The sequence below is a fragment of the Carcharodon carcharias genome, chromosome 2, assembly GCF_017639515.1.
Source record: "Carcharodon carcharias isolate sCarCar2 chromosome 2, sCarCar2.pri, whole genome shotgun sequence".
In the NCBI taxonomy this organism is placed as follows: Eukaryota; Metazoa; Chordata; class Chondrichthyes; order Lamniformes; family Lamnidae; genus Carcharodon; species Carcharodon carcharias.
Window position 1 is genome coordinate 161,944,238 of NC_054468.1, and position 25,719 is coordinate 161,969,956.

The 25,719-nt window shown below is 45.5% G+C and overlaps 1 protein-coding gene across 5 annotated transcripts in view; it reads left to right on the forward strand.

Moving 5' to 3' along the window:
- The window catches only part of si:ch211-130h14.4, a 201,878-nt gene that overhangs the window by 61,575 nt on the left and 114,584 nt on the right, over positions 1–25,719 (forward strand). For 4 of the 5 annotated variants that reach the window (XM_041180101.1, XM_041180133.1, XM_041180115.1 and 1 more), the window contains exons 5-7: positions 20,293–20,391; positions 21,557–21,695; positions 25,370–25,464. In XM_041180101.1, coding sequence (XP_041036035.1) covers positions 20,293–20,391; positions 21,557–21,695; positions 25,370–25,464 — 333 coding nt within the window. The remainder of the gene's footprint in view (positions 1–20,292; positions 20,392–21,556; positions 21,696–25,369; positions 25,465–25,719) is intronic. The other variant, XM_041180124.1, reaches the window with a different exon arrangement.

Below are 25,719 nucleotides of genomic sequence, written 5' to 3' on the forward strand. Positions count from 1 at the left end.
AATGACATGCGGTGACATCAGGACGATATCACCCTGCATCATTTTATGTCTCGGTGAACGAGCCGAAGATGCAGGCCCACATTTTATTTTCAGTAGAAGATGATACCGGAAATTTTACCACTTAGTCATCTTAGTAAAAATTTGCCAATTAATCACTTATTTCACCACTATAAAATAACAAACAGCAATCAATGCAGCATCACAGTAGGGTTAGATATTCATGCCCCATTACATAATGTAGCTATTCATGAGGAAAGTCATTTAGCCCAAACGTGGAGCCACTGCCAGTGAGTTCAGAGCAATAACAGCCATTGCTAAAGCAGAATTTGTGCTGCAACATTTTTCAGTACAGAAGTTGTGTAACCTGCAGTTAGTGCTGAACTGTCCAGTTTAGCTGCGAGATCGGAACCAAATGACAACCATCCATTTCTCTTTGCCACCTGTCTGCAGAAGCAAGAAGTGAAGCCACCATGGTACCAATAACCTGGATTTTCATTCTCGAGGCGGGAGTTGGGAAAATTCCTGCTTTGCGCACCCACCTTGGGAGAAAGTGACTCCAGAGGCGCAATCTTCATTGCCAGGGAGCAGTGTGGGCTACAGTCAGACCAACTGACCCGGGAAAGAGTTTGGAGGCAACCACAGGGGATGCCAGGTGCCAAGGTGGGCTGTTTATAAGGCCCACATTGGTGCTGTGGGACTTCGTCCCAGTTATAATGAAAAAAGTAAGGCCGTCTAGTCTTCATCCCACACACCCCTTCACCCCCCACACATTCCTCATTCCCCATCCGTGCCCCACCTGCAATGGCCCTTCACGTGCCCTGTTCCAAACTATGGCACTTCCAGGCCCATTTGCTCACTATACACTATATAGAACCAGTGAACTCTATTGTGACAACAGGTTGTGGAAGATAAGCTTTGAAAAAACTGTCATTCATCCCTAATTTTCGACTTTCGGGACTTGACTGAGAGCCCAGACATTCATTAGACTGCTGAAACAGCTGATCCCCAGGGGAAATATTGCTTGATTGATAGCTCTGGCTCTCTGATCTCTCCCGTTTATTGCACAATGTTTAGTTACACAAGATTAAGAGGTTCAACAGCTTGCAGTTTCAGTTATTGATAGTTTAAAAGGTCTGGATGATTGGCACTTTTATTGGTTTGTAGTAAAAAGAGTTTTTGTTTAAGAAAGTGGAAGGGGATGAATGAATTACTGTTTTAAAGATTTTTTGCACATCCTACTGCCATTATAGGGTTCATTGGTTCTATAAATGTATGGTGGGTGAATGGGCAAGGAGGTACCATAGCTTGGCATGAGTATATGAGAGTTCATGAGGGGTGCATAGGGGGGCATAGCCTGGCATGAAGAGGACTTTTTGAGCTTCCCTCATGCAGGCTATGGTTCACAACACTTCTCAGGTATTTTGAATTACGATTCTTTGAAAATCTGGCCTTTGAAAACATGAAAATTGCAAAGGACTTGGATATGCCTATCTCTGCAATGGAACTAGCCAGGTAGGGAATACAGGGTGTGGGCTCACACCCATAAAAGGCACTTCTGAAAATGAGGAACCCCGGGAATGGGGTTCAGGAATCCCAGAATTGGGACCCGCCTGCCATTTTTAAAAGACTCGCAAGTCGTCCCAACCCAGCGGAAACTCAGGCCCATCTGGTTCCACAGGCTGTACCTTGTATGTAATATGCTGCTACCATCAACAACAATAACTTATATTTATATAGCTGCTTTAACAGAATAAATACCCCAAAAATGGTGCTGTTGCTGGACTGTTTTAAATAGGACATTACTTATTACATTTGTATTCTGGTCCTATAGAAAACTATCCTTATTAAGTCTTGTGTCACTAGCACAGGGCTCTTGCAGCATTTTGTGCTTCTTTGAGGTACTTTGTCCCTTCTTCACATCTTTAACTAACATTGAATAATTAAAAGCTAGGGTGGACCAGTTTGATGACGTTTATAAACAAATGTTTGCGTAGTAGAAATATGTTTTCTACTAAAGAAGGAGGTACAAAAACCTCACAAACATTTTGGGGATATAGGACCATAAATTTGTTTGTCTGAGTTTTTTAGTTAAACTTATTAGATAATGTTAGTGAAGTTCTCTACTGGGTGATCCATGGAACACGGGTACAAATATACCACCTTCCCAGTGGAAGCTGAGGACATGCTTCCAAGTCAATGGCTGTCAAGGCATAGGACCCTGAACTCATGGGTACTCTCCTGAAAAGAAAAATGCTGCAGCAATGTTGTGTAGGCTCTGAGGTCGCTCTTCAAGAATGTTCAGCAATCTGACAGGGGTGACTTTTGTGTATACAATTCTCATTTGTGACACTGTCAAGGAAGCTTATTCTTCCGTGCAGATACCAATGGAGCATGTGACAGCAGGTCCCCAGCTAGGAAGCAACCAGGGATCAGCCTCCGCTTCCACCTCCACAGAAGCACACATTGCAGCTCTGGTGGCATTACAAAGTACAGTACGCTCTGAAAGGCTTCTGAGAGCCTAGTAGCTGTGATACTTGTTGCTGTCCCTCAGGGTTTTCAGGATATTGCAGCTGCTATTAAACCGCCATTCCACTTGGTGGGTCACAAACACAGGGGCAATTGGGATGGCAACAGTGTGAGTTGACCTGCCTGATAATGCCATCTTGCAGGAGTGTAGTGCAAACCAGGCTGCTCGCCCTTCCCATTAGAGCACCATGCCACTGGGATATTGAAATAACTAGACTTGCCAGGAACAAGCTGCTTGGGTGCCACCAGGAGTAAACAGTCTTGAGAGGTGGGCCATCTCAGCCTAGTGATCCCTTTTGTGGAGCATGAGCAGGCAAGCACATTTTGATTTTGTGAGCTCTATCGCCTTCTCCTCAATTCATTTTGGAAAAACACTAAATTGACTGGCAGCTCTGAGGGGGACATCCGCCCTGCACCAGAAAGTCCGGCAGGCAATTACCTTAGTGGAGCTGGGAACCCCATTGGCAACTAGTGGCCTAATTGGGATTTAATCCCGATGGAGTTCCTGGAAATGGCCGCGTTGGTGTTGCTACCAGGTCTCCAGCCAGTGGACAGGCCCCCCACTGTGATCATTTAATCCCACTATGTTCCATTTTCCATTAAAATAGGGAACAAATGGAGAGACTGGATAATGAGGTGAGTCTAGAAAATGTCCGAAAACATGTGCATCAGATCTTAAGTAATTTAATATTTCTTCCAGTCCACTATATAATCCAGTTATTGAACGTCAGCCTTGTTGGATCCCATGCAGGAACTCAGATGACTCAGCTTACCTATTCTGAAAGACTACTTTTGCTGATGTTACCCCATAGAAAAGTACATTCATGTTAAAATGTTTTTATCAAACTTGGAACTTTGGGTATCTGTGCCACCATCACACTGAGGGATCGTTAAGAGTGTACCTTCCTGTCTCAAATCCAAAAGCATGAATTTCTTTTGATGGTGAGGGGAAACATGCCTAATATGAATGAACAACTTTCCATTCTTGACAAATATTTGGAACACAGCTATGTTTAAATAGTCACTTGATAGTACAGAACTTGAGTATTGAGCTGAAAAAAGAGACATGCTGTCAAAGCTTCTGGTCTTGCACTCATCAGGACAGATGCAAGAATGCTAAATTTCAATGGGAGCAACAATTTATACTTTATGAGAAAAGGATGCTGATTGTTTGTTTGGCATGTTGACTCTGCTTGGTTGAGGCATTGCCATGGACCAGGGAACTATTGTACCCCACACTTCTGTTTAATTCAAAAAAGGCGAAATGCCTGGACATGTTCCTTTTTGCCTGAAGTCCCTGCATGTGATTATATATGTAACTTCTAGCCAGGGTAAGTGAGCCACCTTGCAAGCCCAGCTGATAATCTTAATTTGATCGTTGATGTAATTCTTAGCACACATGGGACTGTTCAGTAAGTGCTGTAAAATTGTGGAATCACATCTAATGTAAGACATTAGATTCTGAGTTTTGCAAGCAAGGCCTGGTTGAGTACAGTCAGTGCCAGTGCAAAATCAGTTACATAGGCCTTACATCCCAACAGCTGGCAGCTCATATAAACAACACAATCCTTCGGCTGTTTGCAAAAGGCAGAGTACTAACCTTACTCAACCAGCCCATGCTTACAAAATACAGAACATAATGTCTAATGTTAAATGTGTTTGTGATTGGACAGCACATGCTGAACAATACTGAGTGTGCTAAGAAATACATTAACAATCAATTTAAGATTATCAATCGGGCTCGCAATGTGGCTCACTCATGCTTGCTAGAAGCTGCATATATTCATACACAGGGACCTTGCCTCTGTATGCAAAAGGAACATGTCCATGCATTGTGCTGTTTCTGAATTAAACAAAAGCCCGGGGGACAATAGTTCCCTGTGCATTTTCCATGGCAACACTTCAACCAATGAGTCAACTTGTTCACCAATTAGAACCCTTTTCTCATGCAGTATAATTGTTGCTCTTTGAAATTTGGCAATCTTGCATCTCTCCTGATGAGTACAACATGAAAAGTTTTGACAGTATGCCTCTTTTTTCAGCAAAATAGCTATATTCATTACAGGAGAAGAAAATACTTTTTTTCCAGAATAGAATAAGTAACTTTATAAAGTTTTGGTGGAGCAGTGGTCATTTGTCTAGGGCCTTAAGTTATGTGCTGAATGCATCAGAAACAATGATCCTCGGAAAGGCCAATGTTTGAAGTTTGATTTGTGTCTGTTCCAAGTAGAATCCTGGGAAATGAATTATAAAAAAGTAAATTGCTTTGCGGAGCACGTATGTTCAGCGCGCCGGCTGGCATCACCCCAAACTTCTGATCGCCTTTCATTTTAATTCTCCACCTCGCTCTCACACTGACCTCTCTGTCCTCAACCAGCTGCAGTGTTCCAAGGAAATTCCTCAACCATTTCATCCACCCCAAAACAGAGGTGGAAAACTGGAAGGAAGATTGACCTATTACTCATCAGCACGGGAGTCAAAGTCAGCTTTGTCAAGTATTATGACCTCTTGACTTTTTCAAGTATGCTAAGAGGCAGGAAGGGGGAACCATTGGCATGTAGAACTTTGGGGATCCAACTGGAAGATGTGTCAATTGATTCAATGCACAAATTTCATGCTGGTTTTTATCAGCTATAAAGCCTGTCTACAATGTTTGAAGGATAAGGAAACAGTGCAAGAGATTTTTATATGTAAGGAGTTCAGTAACAGCCATAGAATAATTAGTGTGCTCTATTGTCATGGCATTGAAGAAATAAGCAGAAAAAACAAATTGCTTGAAAGTTAAATAGCTTCACATGAAGAAAACTGTGTTTCTTTCAATGATGAAATTTGATTGAAGCCAAGAAGATCAGCAAAATGGTGAAAGACCTCAGAATTTAATACCCATTTTAATAGGAAAGCAGTGGCTGCAAAGTATCCAGTAAGACGAGGATGACTGTTCATGAATTTAAGATCTTGCAATGATTCTACCTGACTTGTCATTAAGATTAGCCACTTAAGCACCATTGCTGGGAGTGATGAGTAATGTCACAAAATGCACAGTAATCTAAGATCTTTCTCCCTGATATTGGATCCCAAAGTGCCCTAGGAATTTTTTATTGAACTATTAGAAGGTTAGGCTTCAACAAGGCCATCTTCTATATTTACAATCAGCACAAATTTCACAGATTTGACAATCCCCTGATAATTCTAACAGATTCTGCAAAAACTGTCCTTTAACTGCAAAATGAAAGTTTGAGCTAAAGGTGGATTATTTAATGAAACTTTTGCTGCCAGTATTCTTCAACGCCCCTGCCACTTCATTTCCAGAGGTCTATGCCACAATTTGTCAGTGAGCTATTCCTCTCATGACAGAACCATAGTGACAGGATTTCTAACAGAAGTTTCTAAACATGCATTGTATTTTTAGGTAGTTAATGTAAACCTAGAATAACCAATGCTATTGCCAATTGAATCATTATAACAAAGTTATCATAGCCGTCACCACTCCAGCCTAAAATAAAAGTACACTGTCTAAACTGCAACTTCTTAACTGGAGATACGGGCATTGAAACTGGCCATCCTCAACAGCATAAAACAAGTTGACAGCAAATCATTGTGGCCAATTTTCTTTTCTATTGAATTCAATGGGAAGGAAAATTTAAGCATGGTTTAAAACAGCTAGGCTATCAATTTGATGTGAGCCTATTTTGCACTTCTGGCCTTGATCAGTTTAACCTCCGCAGAGACCAATTGCTGTGCCCACTGCTGTAGTATTTTAAATTATGGGCAGAATTTTCTGTGCCTGCCGGCGTCAGGTGTGATCAGTGGCATGAACAGACAATATGGCACAATTGGTTTTACAGTTTGTAATCATCCACTCAGCCCGCCAATGGCGCGCCCCATGTCCCAGACATCCGGAACCTCATTATAATACATCAGCATTTCATTATCAGGCCAGCCTGCCAGGATTGCCGCCCTGCACTGGATCGTCCATCCTTCCTGCCGACGTGTTTCACAACAACATGTAAAAGGCGTGCACTTTGGAGGCCTGCACTTCGAGGGGAACACAGAGGTCAGTACACAGTAACATTGTGCAGTGCTCGCCAGGGTCGCCTGTTGGAAATCAAGCATCGGGGGTCAGAGTTAAGGGCAACCCTGCCATTGATGCAACTGGCGGCAGTGTGGGGATGCAAGGACAACTCTGCCATTGAGGAGACTGGTGGTCAGGAAGGGGGGGTGCAAGGGAAGCTCTGCCGTTGAAGAAAGCACACACGCATTTGAGTGGGGAGTAGGGTGGGTGAGGGAAGTGGCCATGCATTAGGGAAACCTGTATAAAGTGACCATTTCTCTGCAACTGAGAGAGTTCAAGCGCAGCCACATTGATATGATTGGGGTCGGACTCCTAGCTTATCTGCCCACCCGAGCAATGCAGAAACATCAAGGTGCCACTAAGTGCTCCAAAGCTCCCCGCCAACCCCCACCCCTGGCAGAGACTGAAAATTCAGGAGCATTTTAGTGGACTGCAGAACCATTGGACAACTGCACATGTTGTACAATCTCCTCGCTAAAGCTGGCCATGTAGCAGTCACTGCTGGGGGCGCTCACAGCCGCTTGCAATGTCAGCATCCCTGTTTGGACCAGTCTTCCCCCATGGTTCAAGCTAACAGAGCAGCCATGCAGCGCACTAATCTCTGGCCATCCGAGTGGTGGCCAGCACTCTCCAGGAAGCATTAAGGGGCCATTACACTTAACCAAGACACGTTTTTAGCGCACCCATGTTAACCATGTGTGTCTCTCTTTCATCCTGCAGGAGCAGTACATCAGGCTGTTGAACTAGCTGTATGCCTGATTACCTACATAGAGCAAAGATGATGGAGGAGAGGGCGACTGAGGCTCCTGGCTGCGCAGAAGCAGGAGCAGCAACCTCAGGAAGAAGATGCAGCAGGGGCTCCCGCACACGTTGCTCAAGAGCCACAGCGAGCCGTTGCTGGTCGGCACCTAGTGACACCCAGCATCTATAGACACCGCCTTTCATTCCTGCAGATGACTGAGAACCAGTGTCACCGAAGACTGCGCATGTCTGGGGAACAGGTTGCTCGCACCTGCCACTTACTGCAGGATTTGGTGCCATGGGGACAGGGAGGGCATCCACTGCCAGTGGCTGTGAAAGTGACTGCAGCACTCAATTTCTACACCAGTGGCTCCTTTCAGGGCTCCACAGGTGACCTCTGTGGGGTATCACAAGCCTCCACAAATGCATTGATGAGGTCACGGATGCCATCTTCACGAGGGCGCTCAACTTTGTGCCTTTCACCTGGGACAACCAGGATGCAAGAACGATTGGATTCACCCAGATCGTGGGTTTCCCACAAGTGCAGGGTGTGATTGACTGCTCTCACATGGTGCTCAGATCTCTGTTGCAACACACGGTCAACTTTGTCAACTGCAAGGCCTCCATTTGCTGAATGTGCAGCTGGTATGCGACCACCAGAAATGCATCCTGCAGGTGTGCACATGGTTTCCAGGGAGAATGCACGACGCCTACATGCTCAGTCGCTTGCAGATCCCTAGTGTCTTCCAGAGTCCACAGAAGCTGCAGAGATGGCTTCTTGGGCTACCTGCAGAGGCCGTGGCTGATAACACCTGTGCTGCAGCCTCAAGCTGCATCAAAGCAATGCTATAATGAGGCTTAACTCGCAACTTGGTGGAGCAGACCATCGGGATGCCAAAGATGAGGTTCCGGTGCCTGTGTCAGTCTGGTGCAATACAGACCACGGAGGATGTCACACATCGTCGTTGTCTGCTGTGCCCTTTCCAACCTGGCACTCCAACAGGAAGACAAGCTGGCTGAGGAGGAGATGGAGGAGCTGGACATCTCCTCCGACTGGGAGGATGCCAACAGGGACGAGGGTGAGGAGGTCTTCAGAGGTGATGATGACAGGGATGAGGCCCTCGCACTGGCCAGACAAGGCAGGCATGCTCAGGAGGCCCTGATAACTCCTAGATTTGTGGAAGACGATGAAGACATGCAATAAGGCCACTCCATAAATCTTCACATAACCTCTGTGAATGTATGATTCCTGCCTGGCCGAAGGCAGCTCGCTTGCACTCTGTGATCTTGGTCATATCATAGAGATACAGCCATGAAACGTTTGAAGCATCTGGTGCTTTGTCCACCTTCAGCACCTGAGCACTTCAGGAGCTGGAGCACAGCATCAGTGGACACAGATGCTGAAGAGATGGGGGCCAGTCCCTCCCTAAAGGTGTTGAAAGCACACAGAGAGAATAAGAGAAATCTGTGACACCTGCCCACAACACTCTGGCAGCAATGACCAGCACCGCTGAGGTGCAGGCATTAGTAATGTGTCCAGGAAGTGTAAGGCCGAGTTGGTCTGAAGGCTGCACAAAGCACAGGGAAGAGGCCCTGGACTGAGACACCTGCCTTTATCTTGTGCAGAAAGGTTTCACATCTGAGTGATATGAACGCTGCTCATCAGAACAAGGAGCCATCAGCAGGGAGACATTCTTGGGAGTTTATTGACAATAGTGAACAGTATGTGCAAGTGATTAACACCCATCCCCAGGCTGTGCAACTAATTCCCCTTAACTTTCCTAACCCTACCGCTACGTCTTTGTGCTCCCCAGATACCCACAGTGGAGCTGGAGGCAGCCTGCTGACTGCCATGCTCTGTCTGTGATGACTTTGGCGGCATCTTCTGGAGGGCCGAGACTTGGGCCCTAGCCTGGGGTCCTGCTGTGTGGCAGCGGCACCCTCCTCGGCCTGTGGAGCTGGAGCTGCTGAGGTCACAGGAAGAGCAGAGTCGGTTGGGCCGGACACCCTCGGCAGTTCACCACCACCTTCTCAAGGGCAGTAAGGTATGGGCAATAAATGCTGGCCGAGCCTGCGAAGCCCACATCCCATGAGTGAATATAAAAAAATAGTCACCTGGATGGATGGGCCCCGAGTGTGCACCTGCTGATCCTTCTACCCATGGGTGCCTGGGGCCCCCAGGCTGACTCCTTGAGGAGCAGGGGTAGCTGGAGTGAGATCGAGTTGCCCGGCATCCCTCTCACGTACACACCATTGGAGGCCAACTATGGCATCAGCAATGAAGTTGAGCCCATGCGGCAGTGCAGCAGGCAAGTCTTGGACCAAGGTCTCCATGGCGGCTGCCATCCTACTAGTGTGGACCACAGTGCATTGCAATGCCGGCACTATCACCTCAGAGTGAAGACGGACATGCCTTGCGATCTGAGGAGTGCAGTGGACATCCCTCTCTGATGTTCCCCAGCTTGACTTTGCAGCTCCAGAAACTGTGACATGACGGAGTCCAGAGGCTCATCATCTGATGCAGACTCAGCAAATTTCTGGCCTTCAGCAGTCCTTCAAGTGCCAGAAACCTGAAGTCCCGTCCTCCGCCTGCTGTGGATCAGACGGTGCAATGTGCTCATTAGATTGTGATCCCGAGGCTCCTCTAAAGCTAGGTCCCACCGAGGTGTGTGTCTCTGTGCTGGTGGAGGGTGTGGGTGGGCGCTGTGATGGGTCTTCAATGAAGGTGCCTCCAGATTTCTCTTCACAGGTTTCTTCGGGGCTTGATTGGAGGCCCTGGGTCATGGACTCCATCAGGAGGGTTTAAACTAACTCAGCAGGGTTGTGGGAGCCAGGAGAGAATATTAGAAAGTAAAATAAGAGTGCACGGAATGTTGGGAGAGGCAGATAGCACTAAAATAGAGAATAGTACGGTAATAGATGGAATCAGAGTAAGGGAACAAGTAATGAAGTCTAAATCAGGGCTTCACCACATGTATGTAAATGCACGGAGTATAGTTAATAAAATTGGGGAGCTACAGGCACAGATTGCCTTGTGGGATTATGATGTAGCGATAACATAGACCCAGCTTAAGGAAGGGCAGATCTGGATGTTAAATATTCCTGGTTACAAGGTTTTCAGAAAAGATAGGAAAGGGGAAAAAGGAGGAGGGATGGCATTTTTGGTTAAGGAGACTATTGCAGTATTGGAGAAAGAGGATGTGTCAGAAGATTCAAGGATAGAATCGATTTGACTAGAGCTAAGGAATAGGAAGGGTGCAATTACATTTCTTAGTGTAATATATAGACCAGCAGCTAATTGGAAGGATATAGAGGAACAAATCTGCAAGGAAATTACAGAGAGGTGTAAATGTCATAGAGTAGTTATAATGGGGAACTTTAATTACCCTTATATAGACTGGGATAGTGGTAGTGTAAAGGGCAGTGAGGCACAAGCATTCTTAGATTGTGTTCAGGAGAATTTCCTACAGCTGTATGTGTCCAGTCCAACAAGAAAGGAGGCACCGCTAGACCTGGTTCTTGGGAATGAGTTGGGCCAAGTAGATCAAGTGACAGTGGGGAATATTTAGGGGTCAGTGATCATTGTATCATAAGGTTTAGGATGATGGTGGGAAATGACTTTGGTCAACCCAGAGTAAGAATAATCAACTGGCAGAGAGCAGACTTCAATGGGGCAAGAACAGAGCTGGGCCGGATAGACTGGAACCAAAGGTTGGTGGAAAAAACAGTAGCTGAACAATGGGCTACCTTCAAAGAGGAGATGGTCTGAGCACAGTCAAGGTATGTTCCCTCGAAAGGGAAGGGTAGGACAAACAAAACCAGAACTCCCTGATTAACAAAGGAGATAGAAATTAAGTTAAAGAAGAAAAAGTGTATTTACGACAAGTGTCAGGTAGCAAATACAATAGAGAGCCCAGCTGAATATAGGAGGGATGTGATAGAGCAAATACAAGAAGCAAAGAGGGATTATAAAAAAAGACTGGCAGCTAACATAAAAGGAAATCCAAAGGTTTCTATTAGCACATCAGTAGTAAAAGGAGGAGTAGGGCCGATTTGGGACCAAAAAGGGGATTTACACATGGTGGTAAGAGGCATGGCTGAGGTCTTAAATTAATACTTTGCATCTGTCTTTACCTACGAGGCAGGTGCTGCCCAGCCCATGGTGACAGAGAAGGAAACTCAGTCACTAGAAGGTGTCAAAATTGATAAGGAGAGAAATTGGATAAGCTGTCGGTACTTAAAGCTGCTAAGGCACCGGGATCTGATGAGATGCATCCAAGAGTATTGAAGGAATGAGAGTGGAAATTGCAGAGGAGCTGGCAATAATCTTTCGATGTTCTTTGGATTTGGGGAGGCACCAGAGGACTGGAGAATTGCAAACATTACACCCTTTTTCACAAAAGATTGTAAAGATCTGCCCTGCAATTACAGACCAGTCAGTTTAACTTCGGTGGTGGGGAAACTTCTAGAAACAATTATTCAGGACAGAATTAATAGTCACATGGAAAAATATCGATTGATTTGGAAGAGTCAGCATGGATTTGTTAAAGGAAACTTGTGTCTGACTAACCTGCTGGAGTTTTTGAAGAGGTAACAGAGATGGTTGATGAGGGCAAGGCCCTTGATGTGGTGTATATGGACTTCTAAAAGGCATTCGATACAGTGCCACACAACAGACTTGTGAGGAAAGTTATAGGTCATGGAATAAAAGGGACAGTAGCAACATGCATACAAAATTGGCTGAGGGATAGGAAACAGAGAGTAATGGTTAATGGGTATTTTTCAGGCTAGAAGAAGTTTGTAGTGGAGTTCCCCAGTGGTCAGTATTGAGACAAAAACAGAAAATGCTGGAAAAACTCAGCAGGTCTAACAGCATTTGTGGAGAGAAAGACAGAGTTAACATTTCAAGTCTGCATGACTCTTCTTCAGAGCTAAAGAGAAGTAAAAATGTGATGAAATTGTTACTGTTTAAGGGGGGTGGAGCAGGTGAAGCTGGATAGAAGGCCAGCGAGAGATGAATGGAGAGATTGACAAAGATGTCATGATCAAAAGGACAAAGAGGTGTTAATGGTAGTGGTACTGGCTAAAGGAGGTGCTGATGGTGGCCTTAAGGTCAGAAAGCAGAATGAGGTAATAGCAGGACTGCAGGTGGCACTCTGGAACTGCTGTCTCTTTGAATTGGCGAGCAGCTCCTGGGGCAGGCAGCCATCCTTAGTGAGGCCGGGAACCCCTGTGGTAACCAATTAACTGCCTACTGCTCGTAAAATGCAGCCCTGGGTCCTGCAGACTGCTGAAGCGGGATTGCCCCCGGCTTTCAGACCTGTCGGCAGGACTCCCACCATGGCAACAAAATTTAGCCCAATGTCTCCATCCCCAACTCAAATTACAACTCCAGCCTTTGGTCTGCAACCTAGCTATTTAATCCAAGCCCCAGTTTCTTGATTTCCTCGGTCTCAAAGCCCCCATGGTCTCCTAGACTGTTTCACCCAGCCCTCCTCTCAATTCTAGACTCAGATCCCTATTCCCTCAACATTTCAGTCTGGTTTTCCAGCTCTTTCCTGGGCCAGTCCTCCCATCTCCATTTTTTCCATTGCTCTCTCCTGATCACAGTCCCCTGTATCTCAGCCTGACAAGTCAAAATCAAACTGGCAAACCTGATACAAATACTATTCAGAAAAATTTTTGGCACAAGCAGCACTTTTTAATTGATGAAGAACCCATTGTAACTGCCTCCTCAGGAGGTTTCAGTGCTGCCAATGATGCCAGTTTTTCTTTATACTATTGGGCTGTCTCTGAATACATTTTTGGCATGGAGGTAGTTGTGTAAGAGAGAGAGAACAGCAAGGGTGGAATCGTCCCAGATTTGCACTAAGTGCATTAGTGGGTGGGTAAAACAATATTTTACCCATCGGCTGTGGTGGTGGGTTTTCACGCCGTACCTTCCCGATCCCACCTCATTATTTCTGCATTCCTGGGAAACACGTCGTTTCCATGACATTTCTCATTCGCCTGCCTGCCATCACCTCGCTGTTTCATCACGCCGGATGCCATATTTAAAGTCCTGCTGCGTGCGCACATCTCAGTGTTTCCAGCCCACGACTGCTGCATGGAAGACATGGCCCTGAAAGGCAAAAAGACTGCAGCCCCCAGGTTCAGCGACACATCACTGGAATGCCTTTCTGATGCCATGGAATCGCGCCGGAATATTCTCTACCCCAGCTCTGGCCGCAGGATGGACAGCGGCATGACCAACCAGTCTTGGGAGGCAGCAGTGGTTAGCGCCAATGCCCTTAAAAAGAGGACAGCCACCCAGTGCTTGAAGAGGATGAATAATCTCCTCCACTCCACCAGGGTAAAGTCACTCTTCTCATCACTCTGAACTCTCACTCTCAAACCCATCACACATCCACAGGGCCCTCACCTATTGCCTGTTCATGGGACATCACCATTTACTCTCTCACACACACCTTAATTGTCCTCATCCCGTCCATGGGACCACTCAGCACCCATACATGCCAGACATACTTATCATCTGGTCTGGCAAGCATCTTGCTTATACTCTCTCCATCTCTATCCAGGCAGGACAAGCTGGCACACAACTAGATGGAGAGGTCGCAAACTGGTGGGGGAATGCCTGACATCAAGGTCCTCACAGACTTTGAAATCAGAGCCATCCAGCTGGCCGACGATGATCTGGATCGGTCCTGTGCTGATAATGAGGTCAGCAGTGCGCTACCAAGTGAGGACCCAGCAGTGCAACGTCCATCAGACAACCATGCTGGGAGTGATGTGTCCTCTTTCACAGGCCACTGCCATGCACTAATTATACCCCCTTGCTTCCGCAGGCACATCTGAGAAACAGCCGACAGAGTCCATGCCCCAGGGCCTCCAATCAAGCCCTGAAGAAACCTCTGAAGAGGAATCTGATGACACCTTCCCTGAAGTCCCATCACTGCTCACCCACACCCTCCACCAGTGCAGAGACGCACACTTTGGTGAGACCTAGCTTTAGAGTAGCCTCAGGATCACAATCTGGTGAGCGCATCACACTGATCCACAGCAGATGGGGGCAGGGACTTTTCAGGTCTCTGGCACTCAGGGGACTGCTGGAGGCCACAAATTTGCTGAGTCCGAGTAGGTGACTAAGCTCTGGACTCGGTTATGTCATAGTTGCTTGAGCCGCAAAGGCAAGCTCGGGAAATCAGGAACAGCACTCCTCAGATTGCAAGGCACGATGGAGGAGGCCATCTGCCTTCACTCTGAGTTGATAGAACTGGCATTGCATTGCACCGAGGTTAACACTGGTAGGATGGCGGTCGCCAAGGAGGCCTTAGTCCAGGATGTCGCTCCAGCACGGCTGCACTGCTGCACGGGCTGAACTCCATCACTGATGCCATAGTTGGCCTCCAACAGTGTGTACTCGAGAGGGGTGCTGGGCAACTCGATCTCACTCCAGCTACCTCTGCTCCTCAAGGGGTCAGCCTGGGGCCCTTGGTCACTGATAGGGAGGAGCATCAGCAGGTGTACACTCCAGGGCCATCCATCCGGGTGACTCTGAGAGTGTCTGGCCCATTCGACTCCCCTCTTCCTGTGACCTCAGCAGCTCCAGCTTCACAGGCTGAGAAGGGTTCCACTGCCACACAGCAGGATCCTGAAAGCATGCCGGGGCCCTCCAAGTCTCAGCCCTCCAGAGGACGCCCACCAAAGTCATCACAGACAGGGCGTGGCAGTCAGCAGGCTGCCTCCACATCTGCTGTGGATGTCCAGGGAGCACTAAGAAATAACGGCAAGGTTAGGAAAGTTAATAATATGTAGTTGCACAGCCTGGGCACTGGTATTAATCACTTGTACATACTGTTCACTGTTGTCAATAAATTGCCAAGAACATCTCCCAGTGTATGGCTCCTTGTTCTGATGGGCAGTGTTCTTGTCACTCAGATGTGAAACTTTTCTGCACAAGAAAAAGGCAGGTGTCTCAGTCCAGGGCCTCTTCCCTGTGCTTTGTGCAGCCTTCAGACCAAAGTGATGGTCCAGCCTCACACTCCCTGGACACATTACTGAGGCCTGCACCTCAGCGGTGCTGGCCATTGCTGCCAGAACGTCATGGGTAATCATCACAGAGTTCACTCATATTCTCTGTGTGCTCTCAGCCCATTTAAGGAGGGACTGGCCCCCATCGCTTCAGCATCTGTGACCACTGATGCTGTGCTCCAGCTCCTGAAAGACTCCTGAAGGTGGACAGAGGATCAGTTGCTCCTAAAATTTCATTGCTGCGTCTCTATGATATGACACTGATCACAGAGCGCAAGCGAGCTGCCCTTGGTCAGACAGGAGTCAGACATTCTTAGAGGCTATGTGAAGATCCTTGGATTGTCCTCGCTGCAGGTTGTCATCATTCTCCTGGAATCAAGTGACTATTAGGGCCTCTACTGTGTTTCCATGACAGGAGCATTCTCACAGAGGGTATTGACGCCGCGAGAAGCCAGCCTGGAGTCAAATGTTCACAAATGCTGTGTAAGGATCTATGGTGTCTCCTCACTGCATGTCGTCATCATCCTCCAAAAATCTAGCAACTATGAGGGCTTCCCGAGGACACCTGCTTCATCTGGCCAGTGCAAGGGCCTCATCCCCGTCATCGCTGCCTTCGACCTCCTCACTCTCATCCCTGTTGGCATGCTCCTCATCAGAGACCTCCAGCTCCTCCATCTCCTCCTCAACCAGCTCCACTCCCCTTTGCAGCACCAGGTTGTAAAGGGTGCAGCTAACAACAATGATGCATGACACCCTCTGTGGTCTGTATTGCAGGGCTCCACCAGACCGTTCCAGGCACCAGGACCTCACCTTCAGCATCCCAATGTTCTGCTCCACCAAGTTGTGAGTTGCAGCATGAGCCTCATTATACCATCACTCTGCTGCAGCCTGAGGCTACCGCACGGGTGTCATCGGCCACGGCCTCTGTGGGTAGCCCTTGTCCCCAAGGAGCCATCCCTGCAGCTTCAGTGGCCCCTGGGCCACAGATATCTGTGATCAACTGAGAATTTGGAGTTGTACACACTCCCGGGAAACCTTGCGCACACCTGCAGGATGCATTTGTGGTGGTTGCACACCAGCTGCACATTCAGCAAGTGGCACCCTTTGCGTTCAATGTAGTTCAACCCATGTTGTGACGTAGATCTGAGCGCCATGTGATTGCAGTCAATCGCACCCTGAACCTGTGGGAAATCCGGTATCTGGGCTAATCCAATTGCTCTTGCATCCTGGTCCCGGGCGACATTCACAAAGTTGTGTGTCCTCGCAAAGGTGGCATCCATGACTACATGGATTTGTGGGTGGAGACTTGAGATCCCACAGAGGTCACCTGTGAGCCACTGGTGGAGAAATTGAGCGCCACAGTCACTTTCATGGCCACTGGCAGTGAATGCCCTCTATGTCCTTGTGGTGCCAAATCCTTCGGTAAATGGCAGATGTGAGTGATCAGTTCTCTAGACATGCGCAATCTTCGGTGACACTGGTTCTCGGTCATCTGCAGGAATGAAAGGTGGCATCTATAGACGCTGGGTGTCTCTAGATGCCGACCAGCGACGGCTCGCTGTGGCTCTTGGGCGGCATGTGCTGGAGCCCCTGCTGCCTCTTCTTTCTGAGGCTGCTGCTCCTGCTTCTGCGCAGCCAGGAGCCTCAGTTGCTCTCTCCCCCGTGTTCTTCACACTCTGTAGACCATCAGGCATATAGCTAGTTCACCAGGTTCCATGTACTGCTGAAGTTGTACTCCTGAAGGATGAAAGAGAGAGACTGGTGGTTAACATGGAAGTACTAAGAAGCTGTCCTGGTCAAGTGTGACGGCCCCTTAACACTTCTTGGATAGTGCTGACCACCACTCGGATGGCCAGAGATTAAAAACAAAAAACTGCGGATGCTGGAAATCCAAAACAAAAACAGAATTACCTTGGAAAAACTCAGCAGGTCTGGCAGCATCGGCGCAGAAGAAAAGAGTTGACGTTTCGAATCCTCATGACCCTTCAACAGAATGGGCCAGAGATTAGTGCGCTGCAAGGCTGCCCTGTTAGTTTGAACCATGGGGGGAGACTGGTCCAAACCGGGTGCTGACATTGCAAGAGGCTGTGAGCGCCTCCAGTAGTGGCTGCTCCATGACCAGCTTTAGGGAGGAGATTATACAACATGTGCAGCCCAACGGTTCTGCAGTCCACTAAAATGCCCATGAATTTGCAGTCTGTGCCAGGGCTGTCGGGCTGGGGGTTGGGGGGGTGAAAAGCTTTGGAGCACTTGGTGGCACTTTGATGCCTCTGCATTGCTTGAGTGGGCAGATTAAGTTAGGAGCCCAACCCCAATCATATTGATGTGGCTACGTCTGAACTGTCTCTGTGCAGAGGAAAGGTCACTTTATACAGGTATCCCTAATGCACCCTACCCCCTACCCCAAATTCATGTGTGGTATAGTCAATAGCGGAGCAGCCCTTTCCCACAGCTCCCCACCCCCCTCACAAGTCACCTCAACCGCAAGGCAGCCCTTAACCCTCCCCCAACAAATTGCCTCATCCGCAAGGACAATTGCGAACTGGCTTCACGCCGTCGTGAAACTGATCGTGTCATATTGTCTGCTCATGCCACCGATCACACCTGATACCAGCGGACACAGAAAATCCCAGCCAAAGTTTCTGATGGCTGCCAGCTTGTATGATGGAGTATTCTGTGACTCTATGACGGGATATAAGCTTGTACCTATAGGTTTCCCATAATGAGTTCCCAGAAAAGAGCTGCATATGTTGAAGTGATGACACTAATTTAAAAACAGGATGGTCTAAGTGAAGGTTCTTATCTCCCATTGCTCTCACAAACAAGAGTAGCATTGGCAGAGACCAGCGAGAAATTCACCTTGCACTCTTGTTCAGTGGGGAAATGGCATATGGCACAGGAGAAAAAGAGTAGAAGCAAATGAAACTGAAATGATTAACCAGAAAAGTTTTCTTTCAGTAATGATCAATGCAGGTGCTACATGTGTGGGCTGAAATAAGTCTATTAAATTCCACTGGTCAATGTTTGGTGACAGTGTAAGATGTTATTGCTCCTTACAGAATAACATGTTGTGGAAATCCTATGCTATCATAAATAACAGGATTAGTGGCCCAGAGATAAAAACAAAATAACTGCGGATGCTGGAAATCCAAAACAAAAACAGAATTACCTGGAAAAACTCAGCAGGTCTGGCAGCATCGCCGGAGAAGAAAAGAGTTGACGTTTCAAGTCCTCATGACCCTTCGACAGAACTTGAGTTCGAGTCCAGGAAAGAGCTGAAACTATTTCAGCTCTTTCCTGGACTCGAACTCAAGTTCTGTTGAAGGGTCATGAGGACTCGAAACGTCAACTCTTTTCTTCTCCGCCGATGCTGCCAGACCTGCTGAGTTTTTCCAGGTAATTCTGTTTTTGTTTAGGATTAGTGGCCCATCAGGTACTATTAGCCCTTTGAACCTGGTAGTAATATGAATCACGTGTTAAATGAAGAAGCCAATATTTTTTCTGTTAGTCACTACCATTTTGTTGTCACTGGAGGGCAGCAGATAGTCCCGTCTTCCCAAGTTATTGTAATGCAGCCCTTTGACACTGCAGTGCATCCTGTCATGCCCAAATGCGCATAGAATGCAGACTACGTCTGAGGTGCAATACACGTCTCCAGAATCAAAGGCACAACTGTAAAAAAAACTTTATGCTGGAATTTCTTTGTTTAATGCATGAAGCAGTCTGCGGAATGGAAAAGGAACATCTTTCATGAATAAGTGTCCCAATACCAATCTTTTGTCAAGAGTTATCATTTTAGCAAATTGATTAGAGGATTCTAATCGGCATAAAAAGATCTTAAAAACAAATAAACTGCGGATGCTGGAAATCCAAAACAAAAACAAAAACAGAATTACCTGGAAAAACTCAGCAGGTCTGGCAGCATCGGCGGAGAAGAAAAGAGTTAACATTTCGAGTCCTCATGACCCTTCAGCAGAACATGAGGACTCGAAACATCAACTCTTCTCCACCGATGCTGCCAGACCTGCTGAGTTTTTCCAGGTAATTCTGTTTTTGTTTTGGATTTCCAGCATCCGCAGTTTTTTGTTTTTATCTCTTGTTCTATTAAGTTCATGCCATTTAAAATGGGAGATAATTTTTAAAAGTTAAACTGCAATAATTAGTGATTTGGGAACTGTCATCGGAGAATCATTATGGTGTTACTACTACCTGTATTAAGCGTATGAAAATCAGCCTATGCAGCAGTAATCTCTGCACCCCAAACTGAATCCAATCTTTTTGGATGACTTCAAATAATGAGCACGCTGCAGATGCAGATAAACTATTAAAGAAGTTGAGATAAGAATAAAGATTTAAAACACATTGTTAAAAATATTAGAATTTCATCTGATGAATTGGTCATCAAGCCACAATAGTGCATCCTCATCAATATAAAATAAGTAAGGGAGAGAAGTTGGACAGAAAATAAACAACATTTTTATTTTCAAAAAGGAGAGACATGCGCTTTGCATAAATGACTTCAGAGAAGTCTGAGGATATTGCCGAATCTTCGTTTCCCTTTTTCTTGCAAGAAGCAGAGTTGTTTTGCAGCCAGTAATTGCTGCTTATTATGGCACACAATGAAAAGAAGGCAGAGAAGGACTACAAACGGTTTTATAGGCTTGTCAGCAGGGATCTTTTGGTACAAATTGCTGGATAAATGAAACAGCCTGTTGTTTCCTCCGTTAAAACAGTGAGTTATGTGAAAGAAGGAGAGGTGGAGCAGCATCAGCAGGCAGTGTTAAGGTTACCTGCTGGGTCCTAATTGGTGGCCAGTGTTGTTAATGGCTTCCTGTGGCTGAGTGTTTACATGTCATTTGCTCGGTGCTTTGTATCTCAGCTACTAGAACTACTGACAAGTTCTTCAATCTGTCTTTTTTTAGAATACAACAAGACGGTTATTTGGTCAGCAGTCAGAATGCTCCCAGCTCGGTCATGAAATCAAATATCCCCAGTCCATTCCAAAGTCACATTTTTACATGGTATGAATATTGAATCTTTTGTTTTATGCCATCTAACCAAAAAGTCTTGAATCGATTCAGACAATTGTTATTCAAATTTCATACACTAAATTGGTAACAGAGTCACAAAAGACAGTTTTAGCACCCTTACCATCCAAACTAATTTTTCTGTTAAATTCTTCTTTAAGTAATTTCAGAAACTGACCGAGTCCATGAGAAATCAAAAAGCATCATTTACTTCTTATGGAATTCAGAAATGTACAAATCATCTTGTTCCCTTTCTCTCTCAGCTACTTTCTATCTATCTTAGCAGATGAAGAATCAGTTAAATGGGTAACACTTAAATAAATGTAAACAACGCTGGCCACTGACGATATATGAAGAGAAAGGGGTTACCTATTAGTGTCAGCATTATAAATACAGAGATAAAATGAACAACATCTAAATCTGTTCGTCATGTAAATGGCTGACCCTGGCCTTAATTGGCATTTGCCAAGTAGTAAATGCCGCACAAATATCAGGAGAGCTCAGTTTTGGGGTAGATTAAACCTAATCATCAATTTTAGTTCCAAGATGCAATTAATCAGGATTATATATTTGTCCTGAAATTTTTTTGTTATGCTGTATCTGAATGTCCAGCTCCTTGATTGTTTGGGATTCAACTGCAATTTATGGATGATACTAAACCATATAAAACCAGGGGACCCCCCGGTTTAATCCCTGGCTCAATCTTGTTTAACTAATCTCAGAACACTCCAGATTGCTGGAACAGCACCTGTGAGAACATAGGATTGAGGATAGCATCAGGTTCAGCTGGGATACTCATCACTCAATATAGTACTGCATATGCTTCAGCATAGATGAGGGATCGAATCTGGGATTGCCTCAACTACATCCTGATTAAACTTGGTAAGCCACTCTGTGGAAACTGAGATGACTGGTTTTGTGTTTTGGTCATTATATTAGCAGTCAAATGAGTTAGTGTAATAATATTCACTTCAAAGCTGCACATCCAAGAATGAAAATAGTACATGTTTTTCAAGTATTTTTAAAAATCCAACAGTGAGCACTTGAATATTTTCAATGAGTTTGTGAGAATTGACTAAAGTGTTGCACCAGAATTTGTGAAATTGGTACCTAGAACTTTCATGTGTTAAAACCTATTCTTCAAACTCCCTTTGTTCAGATTGTAGAACTGCAAGACCAACTGGCTAAGAGTGGGATTTTGAAAAACCAAGGAGATTATGAAGAATTTTGGCGCCTGTTAAAACAGACTTCTTGTGCTATGCAGTTTGAAACAAAACTCCAGGACGTAAAGTTAAAAAGTTTAGTTGTATTACCTTACCCATGTATATCACTTTAAATGCCTAAGAAAGTCCAGGAGAAGCTACTTCTGTTCAAAGAACTCCTTTATTCTATGTAGAAAATATAGGTACATCATTAATTTAGCTAAACATTTTATAGAATATCAATTATATTATCAGGAAGGATGTGGATTCAAGTCCCACATCCATCCTTCTTTCTCTCCTTACCCTCTAGTCACATGGCTCTTACTTTTTGGGTCAAAGTTACTTGAAGTGTTGCATTCTTGAGTAACTCTACAATACATATCTGGGGCTCAGAGTTATTTTATCAGCCTAAAGACTATGGGTTTTTTCCTTTATTCTTTCATAGGATGTAGGTGGCCAGGATTTGTTGCCCATTCCTAATTGTCCTTGAACTGAATGGCTTGCCAGGCCATTTCAGAGAGCATTTAATAGTCAACCACACTGCTGTGGGCCTGGAGTCACACCTAGCCAGACCGGGTAAGGATGGCCGATTTCCTTCCCTAAAGGACTTTAGTGAATCAGATGGGTTTTAACAAAAATTGATGATAATTGTCATGGTCACCATCTTGAAGACTAGTTTTATATCCCAGATTTATTGACTGAATTCAATTTCCATCAGCTGCCATGTGCCAGAGCATTAGCCTGGGTCTCTGGATTACTAGTCCAGTGACATTACCACTATGCCACCGTCTCCCTTGTACATGGATGCATGAGATCCCAGTAAACCAAAATACCAGTTATTGTCACTGCTGAAGTTCATGTTGGCAGGTGCATAGGTATAGAGGCTTCAATGAAGATCTGCATAGAGACACCCTATCCATTAATAGTTTCTGGACTTCCCTTACCCACCACACCTGTCTCCAATCTTGAACGATATTTCTTCAATGTTCCATGCCAATGCCATCTTACCTACGTCACCATTACCCCACCATGGGACCTCTGTCTTTAAATTGGGACCTTTTCATATTGTCTCCTCTCTATTCCCTGTTTAAAACTGAAATATTAGTATTATGATAATTGTTACACACAAGCCCTATGTAACATGAGTTTTCTGTGTCCACTCATGTGCTGGTTTTAGCTGCCATTCTGGACCTGAGCCCATCACTTCTGTTTCCACTTTTTTTTCTATTCCAGTTTACTCCTTTTCTCTTTACCCCAGCTAGATTCCTCTCAGCTGTCATCATGCCTTCTCTTATTTCTCCCCTCTTGGCTATTCTGCCCTCCCCAATCCCTTGTTGAATTCTACAACACTCCTTGGCCTTCCTACTCCCCTACTGCTGTCCCAGGCTTGATTTCCTCTTAGATAAACATTGAACTTCCTCTGAGCCTCTCTGGAATTCTCCAAGGGCCCATCAAGGCACTCAACATTGCCAGATTATGAGCAGGAAGTCCAACTGTCCCATCCTACTCTCTTTGCCAACCTTCCAACCCAATATGCCCACTGAGTGTTAATCTTGAATCTCTTCCCCCGCCTAACCCACTCCTCTCAGTGCTGACTCTGTAGACTCTGTCAGCAGATCAGCTCACACTGCCCCTCTCTGCATCTTCCTCCAGAATGTTCTGTTAACTTGTGAACAAAGTCTTTTCCATGCACAAGTTTACTGTGGATGATAGCATTGATACCAAGGCCTTAATGGAAACCTGGCTGAGGGGTAAAGACATTTCCCCCAACTGAAGCCTCCCAAAATGGGTATACCTTTCACTACATGCCCTGCCCAGACTGTCAAGGTGGTACTATGGCTCTTATAACCAAACCTCACCTTGATGTGCCCCCTTACAGTTTTGGCACCTTCCCTTCCTTTGAACATCTCATTTTATCATGCCCCTCTCACTTCTCATTTAAAAATCCTTGATCTCTACCATCCACCCAAGTGCAATAAAAATTTTCTCACTGAGACATTTTCACTGCTTTTCTCCCTTCGGTTCTGCACTGAGCACCTTCTCACCTCCTCAATTCATCATGCTCTCTCTCTCCTCTGAGTTCACTGCCCTCCTATCCTCCCTAAATCTCTCCCTCCATAGAAACTCCCCAACCCATATTCACAACCATATCCTTGTACTTGTCATCTTGCAGCCTCTCTACCCAAATCATGTCAATCACAGAAAAGGCCATCTCTCATCACTTCCTTGTATCACTCTCCACCCCTTCTCACTCCCTGTTCTACTTTCTTCTGTGTCCGGTTCTGGAAGAAACCTTTCCTTCAAGTCACTTTAAAACAGCACTTGCAAATTCCCAACTGCCTAGCCATGGACCCTCCAATCACCACAACATTTTTACAGCTACCTATTTGCTCAATCACATCCCAACTCCGCCTTCGATGTTCTTCACCCCATCAAAACCATTACTCTCACTAACACTGGTTGTTCCCCATTCTGGCCTCATCTCCACTCTCATTAAGTCTAAGATACATAGGGGAGAATTTTCTCCTCATTGGGCGGGCCGGTTGGGAGCAGACACTGGCGGGCGTGGAGCCAGTCGCAGCCCGCGATCAGCTGCGTGCCGCCATTTTACGTGGGCAGGCGTGTGCGCTAAAGAGTGCAGAAATCTCCCTGAGGCACAGAGCTGCCTCAGGGAGATTAAGATCACAATGAAACTTTGGAAAAAAGAAAAAATAATAATATTCAGACATGTCCCCTCATGTGACAGTGTCACATGAGCTGGGACATGTTTATGAATTTTCATGAAAATATTTATTTAGTTAATAAAACCATCATGAAACCTCATCCCGCCCATGGATAAGGTATCATGAAAAATACGAAGGCCGCCTGGGCTCTTCACCTGTCCGCCAACCTGAAGGTTGGACGGGCTGCCCTGACAATTAGGTTAATTAGTTTATTGATGGCCTTAACAGGCCTTTGATAGTTCGGCAGGCATGCAACCGACTCCGGTGCCCACCCACCGAACGGAAGATCGGAATGATGCACGCCTGACATCACCCGTCTCTTTTTGTCACTTTGTTTGTCTGACATCCAATACTGGATGAAATTTCCTCCAACTAAATATTATGAAGACCAAAAACTATGTCTGAGACTGAACCAGACCTTGAGCTGAGCTACCAACCTCCATATCCTTTCTATCACCAAGACCACCTGCATCCAATTCCATAGTACATCTGACCCTTGCCCTGCATCAGGTCATTTGCAGCTGAAACCTTCATCCCTATCTTTACTACCTCTACACTTGGCTTTTCCAATGCTCTCCTGGACAGTCTCCCACTTTGTGTCCTCTGTAAACAAACTCATCCAAAAATGTGCTGCCCATATCCTAACTCTCACCAAGTCACATTCATTCATCACCCCTGTTCCTGCTGACTCAGTTAAGCAACGTCTCGATCTTAAAATTCTCATCCTTTCCCTGTAACTTCTTCTGCTGTATGTCTCCAATATAAACCCCTTGAGAGGCCCTTTGGTGGCAGTGCCTTCAGCCGCCTAGCTCCTAAGTTCTGAAATTCCCTCCCTAAATCTTTCTGCATCTCTACCTCCCTCCTTTAAGATATTCCTTAAAACTTACATCTTTGACCAAGCTTTAGGTCATCTATCCTAATATCTCCATATGTGGTTCAGTGTCAAATTTTGTTTGATAATATTCTTGCAAAGTGCTTTGGGATGTTCTATGATATTAAAGGCACTATATAAAGGCTGTTGTTGTAATTCTATTCTTTTGCTGACAGTGATTAAGTCATTACCACGTTTCAACAAAAGACCTGTGCAAGATCCAGCAAGAAGTCCATGTGTTGCCAGAAAGAGAAATAACTATCTCACAAAAGTAAGCAATTTATCCCTTTATAAGCGAGACTATTATTATGACATAATTCATTAATAACATTTCTTTTCATTCGCTGAAATTAAATTAATATATGATTGCTTCACCTGTTAACGTTTGTATTATAATCTACTAATATTATAAATATTATTTACTATTAATTCTCTTGAATTTTCAATATAAATGGTATATTGTATTTGTTGTGCCCCAAAAGCTCCATTTTTGTTGTCCCTACCAATTTTTTTGGATACTCCTCCC